Source organism: Carassius carassius, chromosome 21 (assembly GCF_963082965.1).
Source record: "Carassius carassius chromosome 21, fCarCar2.1, whole genome shotgun sequence".
Lineage (NCBI taxonomy): Eukaryota > Metazoa > Chordata > Actinopteri > Cypriniformes > Cyprinidae > Carassius > Carassius carassius.
Genome location: NC_081775.1, coordinates 32,622,022 through 32,637,915, shown reverse-complemented (window position 1 = coordinate 32,637,915; position 15,894 = coordinate 32,622,022). Strand labels below are relative to the sequence as shown.

Here is a 15,894-nt window from a genome sequence, read left to right as displayed (position 1 = left end):
CTTTTATTTCTAAAATCTTAGAAAAAATACAAACCTATTTAAATACAAATGGTATTTTAGAAACTTTTCAGTCTGGTTTTAAAGCTTTTCATACTACCGAGACTGCACTTTTAAGAGTTTTTAATGATCTTTTATTAACTACAGACCGTGGAGACTCAGTTATTCTTGTGCTTTTAGACCTTACTGCTGCTTTCGACACAATTGACCATGCTATTCTTATCTCTCGCCTAGAGCACTGTGTAGGCATCCGAGATACTGCCCTGCAGTGGTTCAGATCGTATTTATCTGACCGATCTTTTTCTGTAAAACTTGGTGACTCTACATCATTTATCGCCCCCCTTCTTTGTGGAGTACCTCAAGGCTCAGTTCTTGGACCACTAATGTTCTCCTTGTGCCTTCTCCCTCTTGGAAATATTTTTAAAAGACATGGTATTTCCTACCATTTTTATGCGGATGACTCGTAAATCTATTTACCACTGAGAAGAGATGCAAACGGTTCTCTGACTCCATTACTTGAATGTCTCAAGGATATTAAAACCTGGATGTCTTTTTATTTTTTATTTTTATTTAAACAAATAAAAAACTGAGATCATTGTGTTTGGACCCAGCTGGGTTTGTGACTCCACTCCCCTAAACCTTATGTAAATATGTAAAGCCAGTAGTGACAAATTTAGGCATTAGAATTGATAGTGAATTTAAGCTCGACAAGCAGCTAAACATGGTGGTTAAATCCTGTTTTTATCAATTGAGGATTTTAGCCAAAATTAAACCTGTTTTATCTTTTAATATTTTTGAGCAAGTGATTCATGCTTTTATTTTGACCTGTTTGGATTACTGTAATGCACTTTACATTGGCATGAACCAAATTTCCCTTTCACGCCCTACAGTTAGTCCAAAATGCAGCTGCTTGTCTGTTAACAGGAACCCGGAAACATGAACACATTACTTCTATTTTGGCCTCGCTCCACTGGCTCCCTGTATATTTTAGAATACATTTTAAGATTTTAATGTTTAAGTTTCTAAATGGGTTGGCACCTCAGTACAGTCGTGGCCAAAAGTTTTGAGAATTACATAAATATTAGTTTTCAAAAAGTTTGCTGCGAAACTTTGTTTCTTTGTTTCAGTTGTTTCTGTGATGTACTGAAATATAATTACAAGCACTTCATACGTTTCAAAGGCTTTTATCGACAATTACATGACATTTATGCAAAGAGTCAGTATTTGCAGTGTTGGCCCTTCTTTTTCAGGACCTCTGCAATTCGACTGGGCATGCTCTCAATCAACTTCTGGGCCAAATCCTGACTGATAGCAACCCATTCTTTCATAATCACTTCTTGGAGTTTGTCAGAATTAGTGGGTTTTTGTTTGTCCACCCGCCTCTTGAGGATTGACCACAAGTTCTCAGTGGAATTAAGATCTGGGGAGTTTCCAGGCCATGGACCCAAAATTTCAACATTCTGGTCCCCGAGCCACTTAGTTATCACTTTTGCCTTATGGCACGGTGCTCCATCGTGCTGGAAAATGCATTGTTCTTCACCAAACTGTTATTGGATTGTTGGAAGAAGTTGCTGTTGGAGGGTGTTTTGGTACCATTCTTTATTCATGGCTGTGTTTTTGGGCAGAATTGTGAGTGAGCCCACTCCCTTGGATGAGAAGCAACCCCACACATGAATGGTGTCAGGATGCTTTACTGTTGGCATGACACAGGACTGATGGTAGCGCTCACCTTTTCTTCTCCGGACAAGCCTTTTTCCAGATGCCCCAAACAATCGGAAAGGGGCTTCATCGGAGAATATGACTTTGCCCCAGTCCTCAGCAGTCCATTCACTATACTATCTGCAGAAGATCCTGTGCCCAGGACCAGGGTGAAGACCAGAGGCAACCGCTCTTTTTCAGCAGTTGCTCCCAAATTTAGAATGATTTACATCTGCATATTAAAGTTGCCCCCACCCTGCACACTTTTAAATCTCGTTTAAAAACATTTTTATTCCCTGGCTTTTGACTCACCATGAGAGCTGTTGTGGTCTTCGTTGTCGCTGTTACTTTTGATGCTATTTTATTTATGTTGTTTGTTTTTTGCTTTATATTTTTATCTCTGTAAAGCACTTTGGTAACCTTGCTGTTTGTTTAAATTGTGCTATATAAATAAATTGGATTGGATTGGATTGGATAGTGAGTGTGTGAGTGTGAGAGATAGTGAGTGTGTGTGTGTGTGTGTGTGTGTGTGTGTGTGTGTGTGTCCCAGATTGAGGCGGGTAATCTGTCCTTTGTGATAATGGGTTAATCTGAGCTCATGTGTGATCAGACACAAACACACACTCCTCATCGTGTGCACATCTTTATTAGCACCACACACACAAACACACACACTATATTCAGCTAGCACACAAACACCACACAACACAAGACTGCCAGTCCAAATCTGAACACATTTAGCAAGCGTGAACAGCAGAAAAAAAGATCTCATGAAACATGATGTTTAGTAATCCATTAAGATGCTATTTCTATAAACCCTTCTCAGTCTGACTGCTGTGTCACATTCAGCCTAACAAAAGAGTGCCACGGGACAAAAAACCTGATCTGAACATTTGTCATCTGTGACATTATTGTGTCTGTAAATAATACTAACCCTTAAACAGACCCTAAACCTCTAAAGAAGAATAAGAAGAGATGCTAATCTATGGATAAAGAAGAGAAACACCGCAGCCGTGTTGTTCAGGAGTGAAGGATCTCTCATGGGTTTGATGTTGTGACGCTTGTTCATTCGTCAGAGTCAGCGTCGGTTTCTCTGGGATCCCTGAAGATGAACTCTGAGCCCGTGACGCGCCGGTACAGATCCAGGATGTCATCCGTCTCCGTCTGAAAGTGTGGCGTGTGGTCGTACGAGCGTGAGATGAAGATCTAGAGGAGAGACACAGTGGCTCAGCAGCATTCATTAGCATGGGTGGTTGATGAAGCTGAGCGCTCGTTACCTGACTCCGGCGGCCGTCGTCGATGGGGACCATCAGGTTACTGACACTCACAAACCTGTGGGACAAACCAACTGTGAGTGACACGCCTGAACAACACGCCATGCTGCACAGATGCTTCAGCTCACTTCTCCAGGACGGGCTCCAGCAAGGCCAGACCGGGAGCGACCTCCTTCTCCGGGTTGCAGGTTTCAACCATCGTGCTGACCACAGCCATATACTTGCCTTCCGCCGCCACGTTATGAGCGAAGGACAGCAAACAGATGTAGATATCTACACACAAACACCAAACTTTACTACCAAGGTATGCCTATTCAGCCCATGTGTCCTCTTGAGGTGTAAATGTGTTTATTTTTGAGTCCTGGCAACACATCCCTTACTACAAAACCCCCCAAAAACGGAAACAATCTGCAATCTGAGGTTCTTATCTGACTCAAATGATTCATGAACCTGCTCCAAAGTCCCGATCTGAGTTAGATTCATGAAACCACTCTGAAGTTCTGATCTGAATCAAATGATTTGTGCTCCCGAGTCCCAATCTGAATAATGATTTGCAAACCATCATTTCAGATCAAGACCTAGAACTGTGGATTGTGAATCATTCAATTTACTGAATCAAACGATTTGTGCTCCAAGATCTAGGTAAAGGTTCGTAAACCATAAATGAATAGAGAGGTTTTGAAGTTAGAAATCTCCCTGATGAAGTTATGACTGGAGCTGAACACCCTTGTGTTTTCAAAAACAAATGCCACCGGTTCTTGCATATCAAGCACGAGCATTTGAGCTTCTGTCACCAAATTTTAATGAGCAGAGGATGGAAGAAAAATGCAGAAATGAAATGAGCACTTCTTAAGTTGAAATGGAATACTCCATTGTTTTCCACTTCACTCACCTGACTTCCTGTTGAGGTGCGTCTGTGGGATGATGATCTGGCAGGAGTTGGCGTCGTGGGTGTTTTTGATGGGGTGGTTGAGTAAGCAGATGACACGAATAACACGACCGACCTTCTTCACGCGCTCCGGCGCGTAGCTCGGGTCGCAGATCAGCTGCTTACAGCGGAAGACCTTCATCGGGATGAGAACGAGGTCAGATTATCATTATTGGGGTCGTGTAATGATGACCCAGATAGCACAGACATACATCTGCAGAAGGTCTGTTAAAGATCTGTTGATCTGGAAAACATCTGACAGACGTCTGAAAGATGTCAGTTACATTCACTGTAAACCATAAATATCTCAGAGACATCTCACAGATGTCTATCTGACATCTGATAGGAGACGTCCTATAGACGTACTGCTAATGATCAAACACTCTAAAACTAAATCTTACAGACATCTCTGTGATGTATCTATCAGGGGAAGGTGTGTGTGCTCACCTCGCCCTCGGATCGCACCGCCGTCACTAGCCCATCCTTCATCAGGATTTCGTCCACGCGGCGGTCCAGCAGGTATCTGTTCCCGTGGACGGCGCTGAGCCTGCGGAGCGACACGCATGAGTCACGCTTCACCTGTGAGAGCCACATCACTCATGTGAAGAGAGGAGTGAAGGTCACCTGACGAAGCCCTGAGGCACCTCGCCCAGACCGAACAGAGGATAGAGGAACGGACTGAGACTGTAGCGTGCCAGAGACTCGGAGTACAGCTTGATCCGCTGTATGGTCATCAGACACGGCTGCTCCAGATAACTGACCAATACACACACAGCGTTACTGATACTGACTGACAAAGGTGTAAGTGTTATTGACAACAGATTTTTAATTGTTTGATCAAAATTATAGCTTGGTTCAATCTAGTAGTGTGTGGTTATTGGTAGGGACATGTCATAGTATCTCTACTAAACCCTAAACAGTTGAAGTTTAGTTGAGCTGTGTTTTCCAGAATGAGGACACGTTTTTCTTTCAAATCCAGTCAAATGTTGTGTGTGTCTCTAAGGTGGCGCTCACTCGTCGTTGACGTGAAGGGCCAGAGCGTGACCTGTGACCTCCACCACATCGTCTCCCAGGTCGAAGTGGCGAAACACGTCCCTCATGTTGGTTCTGTGCGGGTCCATGTCGTGATGCGTCCGCGGATCGTTCTCCTCGAAGTTCAGCACGAAGGACATGAATTTACGGAAGCGCCGCTTGTCGAACATCCCCATCAGATCTGGAGAAACACACTAATACCAGTCAAACTGAAACCACAACAAACCTCAGATGCTAGTAATAACACACCCTAACTGAAATAAAATAGAAAAAATTTTAACTTATTTTTTCTCCTCTTGTTGATAAGGCAACATATTTCATTTTATTATTTTTTTTGATTGACTTACCGTTATTTATATAGTGCTTTTTACAATGCAGATTGTGTCAAAGCAGCTTTACAGTATTAAACAGGGAAACAGTGAGCCATTCTCAAACAGTTTAATTCTAGGCTGCAACAAAGTCAGATTGTGCAGAGGACTCAAAACAAAACAAACAAAAAGAAATAGACATGTAAAGAAAATGAATAAAAATGGACAAAAAACACAAACAAATTTCAGCTACTTAAAATGAAAAAGCTAAATTTTAAAACAATAAATAAACTCAAATTTGAAATATGAATGAAAACTGTACTGACAGTGTTACCTGTATTGTGTGTTTCTGTCTCAGTGCAGGGGACTTTGTGAATTTTCCCTCCTTTATAGACGAAACTGCCTTCAATCACCTTGAAGTCCAGATACCGCGTGACCTCAGTGTACAGCAGCATCTTCACCAGAGGACCTGAAGGAAACATAGTCATCTAGGGCACTATGAGTTAGGCCATGTGGAAAACATACGGAATCCACTGTAGTATGGAATACTGAATATTCTGTAGTATGGGCAGAGGTGGGTAGTAACGAGTTACATTTACTTTGTTACATCTACTTGAGTAATTTTTGGGGTAACTAATACTTTTTGGAGTATATTTAAAGATGGGTACTTTATACTCTTACTTGAGTACATTTTGGGGGGAAAATCTGTACTTTTACTTCGTTACTGTGGGTGACGCTCCTCTCGTTACTTTATCTTAATGCAATAAATGTTATAAATGCTTCAGTTTATTCCAAACGCGCCGTCTACTTTTCTCTGGGTAATGAGCGATGCCCATTCGCGAATGATTCATTCTTTTGAGTCAATTCTGTTCAAAGGCTTGATCAAACCAATTGGCAAACGAGTGAATTGGTTCATGAATCAGTTTGAATGATTCGTTCAGTTCCCTGCGGCATGCGCTGAGCGTGGTTCACTCAGAGTTGTAACGTTTAAGAACAGCAGCAGCGTTGAAAACGTGGCTATGGAACTGCACTGAATTGAAAGCAGATCTGCAAAGGCTATTATTTGCTAGCGATGGAGATCCTTATTAGATGAACACCGCGTGTGCTGTCTACTGTTTAACAGATAATAACTTGGGCTACATTCGATTACAGTACACGATACCACTGTGACATTAGTTTGTTGTACGTGTGTGGCTTATAACAGAGGGGAGTTAAGCTGAACGCAGCTTCCAAAAGACAAAAAATAGCCGATTAAGATTTTATTAATTTTAATACAATCACACCGAGTACGTTCAGCAAGTCATATCATCAGCTGCTAAATTCAGATCTGTTTTCGCTTGCTGGCGCTGAGCCAGAGATAGATGCGTTTATACAGCGCTGCGCATTATAACCAATCACACATGATTCTTTTGAGCTTATTAAAGCATTGGCCAATCAGAGGCGTTCAGATGAGTCATCGCTAAAATGCCGGTGCTTCCTTCACTCGCTCCTGACTGAATACCTCTTTCTGGCGAATTCTCTCGCAGAAACAACAAAGTGCAGATGTTTGTACGAATCTTTAATTAAGATATTGATTTCACAGTGTTAACAGTTTCAGTGATTTTAATGGGAGTTTCTGAGAGTGATTGAAATCTAGACTGTCAGTGAAAATGAAAGATTAGTAGCAGTTTTTATATCACATTGACTTTCAATGTTAAATTCACATTTAATATAAAGTCAGGCGTATTAAAAATATGTTATGGCATGACACCTATATCTGTTACTTAAGTAAACAGACAGGGTTTTATAATAAATTACTTAATTAAATAATCAGGCTACTTTGACCATTGCATATTATCAATATTAACATTCTATGAAATGTGAGAATCGAGATATTTCATTACATACTTCATGCGTCTGGGAATGTTTCTAATAAAAATGAAAAAAATAAATAAATACTGCTTAATAATAATTTGCCAATATGCTGTTGTGGCTGCTGTGTCACATGATGACCCCCATGTGCCTAGACACAATCAATTATGATATTTCCACAATATTTACGCTTGCAGAAATATACTTCTGCGTGCAGACAGAAGAAGATCCGTCAATCTGCATTTGGTTTGTTATGTTCAGATGTTCGGTAACTTAATGGTCATGTGAGGTGTTTTCTCTCTTCCCTGTGTCAGAGGTTATTTATATATAATACATACTTTAAAATATCATTTATTTTGTGGTGCAAATCTGAATTTTCAACAGCTGTTACTCCAGTTTTCAGAGTTATGATCCTTCAAAATATAAATCTAACATATTGATTTATTACCAGTGCTGGAAACAGTTTTGCTGCTTAATATTTTTTTGGAACCTATGACTTTTTGTTTAGGATTATTTGATGTATAGAAAGATAGAAAGAACATCATTGATAGTAAATCAACATATTGGAATAATTCCTGAAGGATTATGTGACATTGAAGACTGGAGTAAAGGCTGATGAAATATATAGATTTATACACGCACACATACATTACATACATTTTATCTATATATCTAAATAAAAATAGGCTCAGTATATATGACCCAAAGTAACTAGTAACTAACTACTTGAGTAGATTTTTTATCCGATACTTTTTTACTCTTACTCAAGTAACTATTCAGACTAGTACTTTTACTTTTACTTGAGTAAATATTTCTAGAAGTACTTTTACTTATACTTGAGTACAGTTTTTGGGTACTCTACCTGTCATATAATGTGCACATGTAAATGTGACTTTATAGCTTTAAGGGCATTCTGTTACGTACGCACGCGGGGCGTTGCCCTAGGGGACGGAGCGTTGCGTGAGTTTTTAGTTTTGAGAGCACTTGTCTGTATGCTACCTGCTGCACGATTGTAACAATACAGAGTATTCATTGAACCTGAGACCAGAGATGGGACCAAGTCACACATGTGTAAGTCTCAATTCTTAACCTTCAAGTCTCAAGTAAGTCCCAAGTATTTTTTTCTTGGGCAAGTCAAGTCAAGTCAAGTCAAGTCAAGTCCTGTAGTAAGTCAAGTCAAGTCCAAGTCAAGTCAATTAAAATAATTTGGATTTGCATTGTTAATACTCATGTTCAGTAAAATACATCATGGAATCAAACAAAATTGTAACTTCATAAAATTATTTATTTTTCACTTCTGCCAACAGAAATGTTTTACATTTTCAACATTGAGTCCATAAAACAAATAACAGCTAAACGTCCAACAGACTCCTCTCTGAACACCCCCCCCTCTCTCTCTCTCTCAAACGACGTGACGTGACATGACATTCAGCCAAGTATGGTGACCCATACTCAGAATTCGTGCTCTGCATTTAACCCATCCGAAGTGCACACACACAGAGCAGTGAACACACACACACACTGTGAACACACACCCGGAGCAGTGGGCAGCCATTTATGCTGCAGCGCCCGGGGAGCAGTTGGGGGTTCGATGCCTTGCTCAAGGGCACCTAAGTCATGGTATTGAAGGTGGAGAGAGAACTTTACATGCACACACCCACAATTCCTGCCGGCCCGAGACTCGAACTCACAACCCTTCGATTGCAAATCCGACTCTCTAACCATTAGGCCACGACTTCCCCTCAAACACAGTTTACATACAACATTAAACTTTCTTACATTTCTTCTCTCTCTCTCTCTCTCTCTCTCTCTCTCTCTCTCTCTCTCAAGTTCAAGTTGCTTTATTGGCATGACATTTGAGTTACAGTATTGCCAAATTTAGCATTTAGATACAGAATAAAATATGATTACAATAAAATACAATACAATCAGCAGCAGCAGATAATATTTCTAATATTAATAATAGTAATTATATACAAATAAGAATATCAAATAAAACAGTTGAATATAATAAATTATCCCTTTCGTATGGTGTATAAATATTTAGCAGCTATTGTGACTGCTGTCTCATTCTCTCCAAGTATATAGAGTAGTTTCTCCGAGTCATTTAGAGACAAGAATGAAGGATTCAAAGCTTCAAACTGTGGGAAGAATGTTTCTCTTTTAGTGCTGTATTTGGGAAGTGTTTCTCATCCTCTGTTTGATTCAGCTCACAGTGTTTGCCTCTCTTCTCTCGGTAGCCAGGATCTTTTATGTCTACCAATCTCTATTTCCAAATCATGATCACGGAGTCGATATTTTGAAAGGATTTGTCTTTCTTTTAATTGCTTGAGTGATAAGTAATTTGCCAGTTTTGTGGTTCTGTTTAGGGCCGAATAACACTGGAGTGTGGTTTGGAGCTCAAATTCATTTTTTCATTTTTCATCATAATTATACTTCAGATTTTTGTCAATTAGTTTCTGAATGTTGGGGTTGTGATTGGAGTCAGACTCAGTTTGGGTTTCCTTCATCAGGTGAAGCACGAGTGTGTTTCTCTCTCTCTCTCTCTCTCTCTCTCTCTCTCTCTGTCACACACACACACACACACACAATCTCTCTCTCAGAGTACATCCGTAAGTCATTACCTCTATTACAAGGTATTGCACTTGCAAAATATAAGATTCGAGAGTCTTGTCTGCAAGCCGAGCACGATGTGGCCTATCCCACCATGTATGCGCCACCGGTATGCGTGCTCACAATGGAAGCAACGCGGTCGCGACGCGCACGCGGTGAGACACGCTCGACGCCTCAGGGGCGCAACTGCCCGAGCGGTTTGGAAACAAGGAGAAAGCGGCGCAACTAGCGATTTCCACGCGTTTTAGGCGCGAATTATTGACGACAAAAGCGATGACCCTCGGTACCCCTCAAGCTGAGATGTTGATGTGATGTGATATCTGATCTAAGTGGGCGTGGTCTGCGTAAGGAAGAGAGAGCATGACTGATGATAGTGTCCTGGTCCAGTCATGACAACGCGATTCTCAGCCTGCGCTCCAGCTGAGTAATCAATTTTATTTTAAAAAAAATAATTTAGATATTTTATATTCAAACTGAAAACTTAATGTGATTAACACTCAAGTCATTCAAGTCATCCTGTCTCAAGTCAAGTCAAGTCCCGAGTCTTTAACTTCCAAGTCCGAGTCAAGTCTCAAGTATTTTATTTTTTGTCAAGTCAAGTCACAAGTCATAAAAAAAGCGACTCGAGTCGACTCGAGTCCAAGTCACCAAGTCACAAGTCCCCATGTCTGCCTGAGATTTGTGTGGACATTTGAATCATTTACATGGTGTCAGAAGCGTTTGACGGACACATCGCTTCTCTGAAAAGATGGCCAAGTTTAATCCTCCGGAAAGTTTCGCTTTTGATCGTCCAAATGAATGGGCTGACTGGAAGCAACGTTTCCTGCGATTTCGGCTGGCCACTAAACTGAGTAAAGAGGATGGCGAAGTACAGGTCAGTTCGCTGATTTATGCTATGGGGCCTGAGGCTGAAAACATTTTCAAGTCTTTCACATTTGAGACGGCGGGGGATGAGAAGAAGATCGACGTTGTGTTGGGAAAATACGACGCATACTTCTATCCTAAACGCAACGTGATTCACGAGCGCGCCTGTTTTCACCAGAGATCGCAGCGGCCCGGTGAGAAAGCGGAAATGTTTATCAGAGCCCTTTATGAGCTATCAGAACACTGCGACTTTGGTGTAAATAGAGACGAACACATCCGCGACCGCATTGTTGTGGGCATTTTGGACAAGGATTTGTCACATAAATTGCAGCTAATGGCTGATCTTACACTTGCCCAAACAATTACAACTGTCCGCCAGTCTGAGGAGGTTGCACTCCAAGTTCACCTGCAGGGGGAGTCACATGCAGCAGTACAGGAAATCCGCGGGAGAGGATTAGGCAGAGGAAAGCCCAAGTGGAAACCTAAAAAGAGAGAAAATGACCAAGGAGACGCAAACTGTGGAAAATGTGGAAAATTGAAACACAGAGATCCGGAAAGGTGCCCAGCCAAGAACTCCACATGCAACAAGTGTAAGAAGGTGGGTCACTGGGAAAAGAAATGTTATAGTAAATCAGTCAGAGAAGTGACAGAGACTGTTTCACAGACACCATATTTCCTCGGTGCAGTCACAAATGAAAACGGAAGTGATGAACGATGGACAATACAGTTTACAATTGGAACAACACCGGTCAAATTCAAAATTGACACGGGTGCAGATGTAAACATTATGGGAGCAGAGGCGTTCAACAAACTAGTTCCCGACAAGAAACTGGAGTCATCTAATATCACACTGTACAGTCCAGGTGGTCAGCTGGACTGTCTAGGAAAGTTCCAAGCCAGCACAGAATATAAAGGAAAGCCATACTTTTTTCCAGTATACGTCATCAGTGGCCGCAACGCAAACAATCTGCTAGGCAGAGCCACCGCAATGACCATGGGGCTTGTGAAACGTGTCGAGGAAGTCCACACAGCGTTCGGTGAGCACGGGACACTCAAAACTGAACCTGTTAAAATCCTGTTAAGAGATAACGCTGAGCCATACACAGTGCACACTGCTCGTCGTGTCCCGTTGCCTCTACTGCAAAAAGTAAAAGAGGAATTAAAACGCATGGAGGAAAATGAGGTGATTGAGCCTGTGACTGAGCCTACTGACTGGTGTGCGCCCATGGTGCCAGTTCCAAGGAAAAATGGGAAGGTGCGCATCTGTGTTGATTTGAAGAGGTTAAACGAGGCTGTAAGGAGAGAGTGGTATGTCCTTCCAACTACTGAGGAAATTACTGCTAAACTCAGTGGCGCAACCATGTTCACTTCACTGGATGCCGCCTCCGGGTTTTGGCAGATACCTCTGCACCCTGAAAGCACCAAGTTAACCACCTTCATAACCCCTTTTGGGAGATATGCGTTTAAAAGACTCCCATTCGGAATCACAAGTGCTCCGGAAATCTTTCAACGCAAAATGACTGAAACCCTTAATGGTCTGGTAGGCGTGGCTATCTTTATGGATGATGTCCTTGTGTATGGAGATACTCCAGAGCTGCACGACCAACGTCTCAGCAAGGTGCTGGAAAGGATCGAGACAGCCGGCCTGAAGCTTAACAAAGAGAAATGTAAGTTTAGGCAGAACCAGCTTCACTTCTTGGGTCATGTCATTGACAAATCAGGTGTAAGGCCCGACCCTGAAAAAGTCAAATCAATCCGCGAGCTCCCACCACCACAGAACGTGCCAGACCTAAAGCGTATTTTGGGCATGTTTAATTACTTGGGGAGATATATTCCAAATTTGTCTACAGTGTGTCAGCCACTTTATGAACTGTTAAAGTCCAAGTCAGTATGGACTTGGGACCATCCTCAGCAGGAGGCATTCCAGCGGATTAAAGACATCCTGTCCACTTCTCCAGTCCTGAAGTTCTACGATTTGAACCGGCCTACTGCTGTCTCAGCTGACGCCAGCAGTTACGGTATAGGCGGAGTCCTGTTGCAGTTACATGAAGAGGAATGGAAACCTGTGGCATACTGTTCACGTCGCCTGTCTGATGCCGAGACCAGATATGCACAGATTGAGAAGGAGTGTTTGGCGAGTGTCTGGGCCTGTGAGAAATTTGAAAGTATCTGTGTGGCCTTGAGAGCTTCAAATTGGTCACCGACCACAAACCCCTGGTGCCACTCATGAATCAGAAAGACCTGGACAACGTACCAATACGGTGCTAAAGACTACTCATGAGACTTATGAGATTTAAACCGATAGCCGAATATGCACCGGGGAAGACCTTAACAGTGGCCGACACACTCTCACGGAGTCCACTACAGTGCCTGGAAACGGAGACTGACACTCACTCAGATGTAGCGTGCTATATAGCAGCCATTGTAGACGCCCTGCCTGCAACCCCACATAAGCTTGAGGCCATAAAGACAGCTACAGCAGCCGACTGTAACCTTCAGCTGGTGTTGCAGTACATAAAGGCAGGGTGGCCAGATTACATAGGCCATGTCCCGGCAGCAATCAGAGAGTATTTTCCCATGAAAGCTGAATTATCTGAATGCAATGGGATCGTCATCAGAGGCAGCCGTATGGTGATTCCAGATGAGCTGAGAGAAGAGATCCTGAACCGAATACATGACGGACACCAAGGTTTGACAAAGTGTAGAGAGCAAGCCCATGCGTCTGTATGGTGGCCCAGCATATCAACAGCAATCCAACAAAAAGTCCAGTCCTGTCAGGTATGCCGAGAGATGAAACCTAGCCAGCGGAAAGAACCTCTCATCTCTACCCCCCTTCCTGACCGGCCTTGGAAGAGACTTGCTATGGACCTGTGTGATCATAACAAACACACCTACCTTGTCGTGTCTGATTATTTTTCCCGGTTCCTGGAAATACTTCACCTGCCGACAACCACTGCCTCGCAGGTAATCTTGAAGTTGAAGACAGTGTTTGCAAGATTTGGCTGTCCAGACGAGGTTGTGTCTGACAATGGGCCTCAGTTTTCATGTCTGGAATTTAAAGACTTTGCAAGAGAGTTTGACTTTATACACATCACTTCTAGTCCACACAACCCTCAAGGGAATGGACATGCAGAGAGAGGGGTTCAGACCGCTAAAAGAATCTTGATGCAGAAAGACCCTCTGCTTGCTCTTATGTGCTTTCGGTCAACGCCTTGCACCACCACAGGCGTGAGCCCGGCAGAGCTACTCATGGGCCGGAAGATAAAGACAACCCTTCCAACACTGGAGGCAAATCTACAGCCCCGATGGCCTGATCTGGAAACGGTCAGGACTAAGGATGCATGGGAAAAGGGGAAACAAGCATTCTACTTTAATCAGCGCCATGGAGCTAGGCCCTTGCCTTCTTTAAAGCCAGGTGATCCCGTCCTCATGAAGCTGGACCATCAGAAAGCCTGGAGAACACCTGCCGTTGTCACGGGAGACAGCACCACACCACGCTCCTTTGTTATTGAAACACCTCAGGGAGCAACTTTAAGACGCAACCGGCGTCACTGGCAGCATGTTCCTCCGGTAGCTGGAGACACTCACCCTCTAGCTCCAGATGGACTAAAGCAAGGTGCTGCCATACAGCAGCCTGACTCCGCAGTCTTCGCTGACACTGCATCACCAACACCCAGTGTCAAACCGCCAGAGACTCAGACTGGATTGTTCCATACCCGGTCTGGTAGACTGAGTAAACCTGTTGAAAGGTTGAATCTGTGAAGGTGTGGCTATTTTATTCATCTTTGGAGCCATGCACTGTCGGGAGGGGAAAAGACGACTAAAAGGAAATGTTTGTTGATTTTGTAGACTGAAAAGTTTATTTACACTGCAAAGAGAGCTTACGTTCTAAGGCTTGTTTATACATTGCACAGATTAATGTTTGATGCCTACTAATACTAGTGCCTTACTGTTCAATCAAGTGTAGTACCGTTCAAATGTTCAGTTATAGGAACAGTCAGGATATCTTTGGTATCTTGTGTATCCTCAGAGAAAGAAACAAAACTTAAAAGGGGAGATGTCATATAATGTGCACATGTAAATGTGACATTATAGCTTTAAGGGCATTCTGTTACGTATGCACGCGGGGCGTTGCCCTAGGGGACGGAGCGTTGCGTGAGTTTTTAGTTTTGAGAGCACTTGTCTGTATGCTACCTGCTGCACGATTGTAACAATACAGAGTATTCATTGAACCTGAGACTTGTGTGGACATTTGAATCATTTACACTACCCACCTCTGAGAATGGGTCACCAGACTTGGCTGTATGTCACGTGACTTTCAGTGAGCCACAGGAACACTCTCACGCCGGGTTCACACCGCGAGCTGCAGCAGAGCAGAAGCAGCGCGCGCCTATTTTGCTTTCACACCGGCAGCGGAGGCAGCGCGCAACTGAACAGCGGATTTTGGACAGAGTACTTTATAATGGGTAAGTTTGCATTGCTTTATTTCCATTTAAAATATTTACATAAAAAGATTTGGCAAGAAGCTTTTTTAATTAATAATTTCATTGTAACTTTCGTTGCATCTTTGTTTTGCTGTCTTTGTTTTCCGTGCAGTACATGTTGTTGATAGAAGAAAGGCCATCGCGCTATATTTGTTAAGGAGACTATGAAAAAGACGCAGACTGGGTTCATCCCATTAACCGACGTAGGAGAGAACATGGTGCATATTACCATCTTGTCACTGGGTTTGTTTGCAAGCAAATTTACCAAAGGACACCCTGAAAACCAATTTAATACACTGTTTTAAATTCTGTGTATTGTAAATTGTTCACAGCCTGACTTCCTGCTCATCTTGAAATCAGCATTTACTTGTTTATTATATATGCATGTATCACCTGCTTTTGTTATTTGTGTGCTTATGTGTAATTTAGAAATTGTAAATAAATGGTTCCAATTGAATCAGTTTTGTTTTTTCTTGAAAAGAACAATAATTCTACAATTTCACACATTGGTTTTATGTAGCCAACACATGTTTTCTGCTGAACATTCCAATGTATTAGAGGAAAGTGGCAGGCTTTTGAAGTTGTGGTGAACCTATATATATATATATTATAATATAAATTCTATTTATTATATATTACCTTTTGATATTTTTAACATTAGTTCTTACCTCCATGGCATGCCTATATTAATCTGTCTATGTTATTTGCCTATCTATATTGAGTTGTTTGCTCGTGTGCCAGCGAAAGCATCAAAAACACTATAAAATTACTTACCTGCAATAATTATCTGCAATAAGAGCTGCTGCAACTTCATCCCATGCTTTTTCCTTCTCCTACAAGTCTTT

General features: G+C 42.2%; 1 protein-coding gene across 1 annotated transcript in view; it reads right to left on the bottom strand.

Annotated features, from left to right (window-relative positions):
• Positions 1-2,324: 2,324 nt before the first annotated feature.
• Positions 2,325-15,894, bottom strand: part of zgc:112334 (uncharacterized protein LOC619199 homolog) — a 31,871-nt gene continuing 18,301 nt past the window's right edge. The window contains exons 4-11 of the mRNA XM_059504352.1: positions 5,572-5,706; positions 4,912-5,110; positions 4,522-4,653; positions 4,345-4,444; positions 3,862-4,033; positions 3,098-3,242; positions 2,973-3,027; positions 2,325-2,901 (exon numbers count right to left, since the gene is read on the bottom strand). Coding sequence (XP_059360335.1) covers positions 2,761-2,901; positions 2,973-3,027; positions 3,098-3,242; positions 3,862-4,033; positions 4,345-4,444; positions 4,522-4,653; positions 4,912-5,110; positions 5,572-5,706 — 1,079 coding nt within the window. The 3' untranslated portion in view covers positions 2,325-2,760. The remainder of the gene's footprint in view (positions 2,902-2,972; positions 3,028-3,097; positions 3,243-3,861; positions 4,034-4,344; positions 4,445-4,521; positions 4,654-4,911; positions 5,111-5,571; positions 5,707-15,894) is intronic.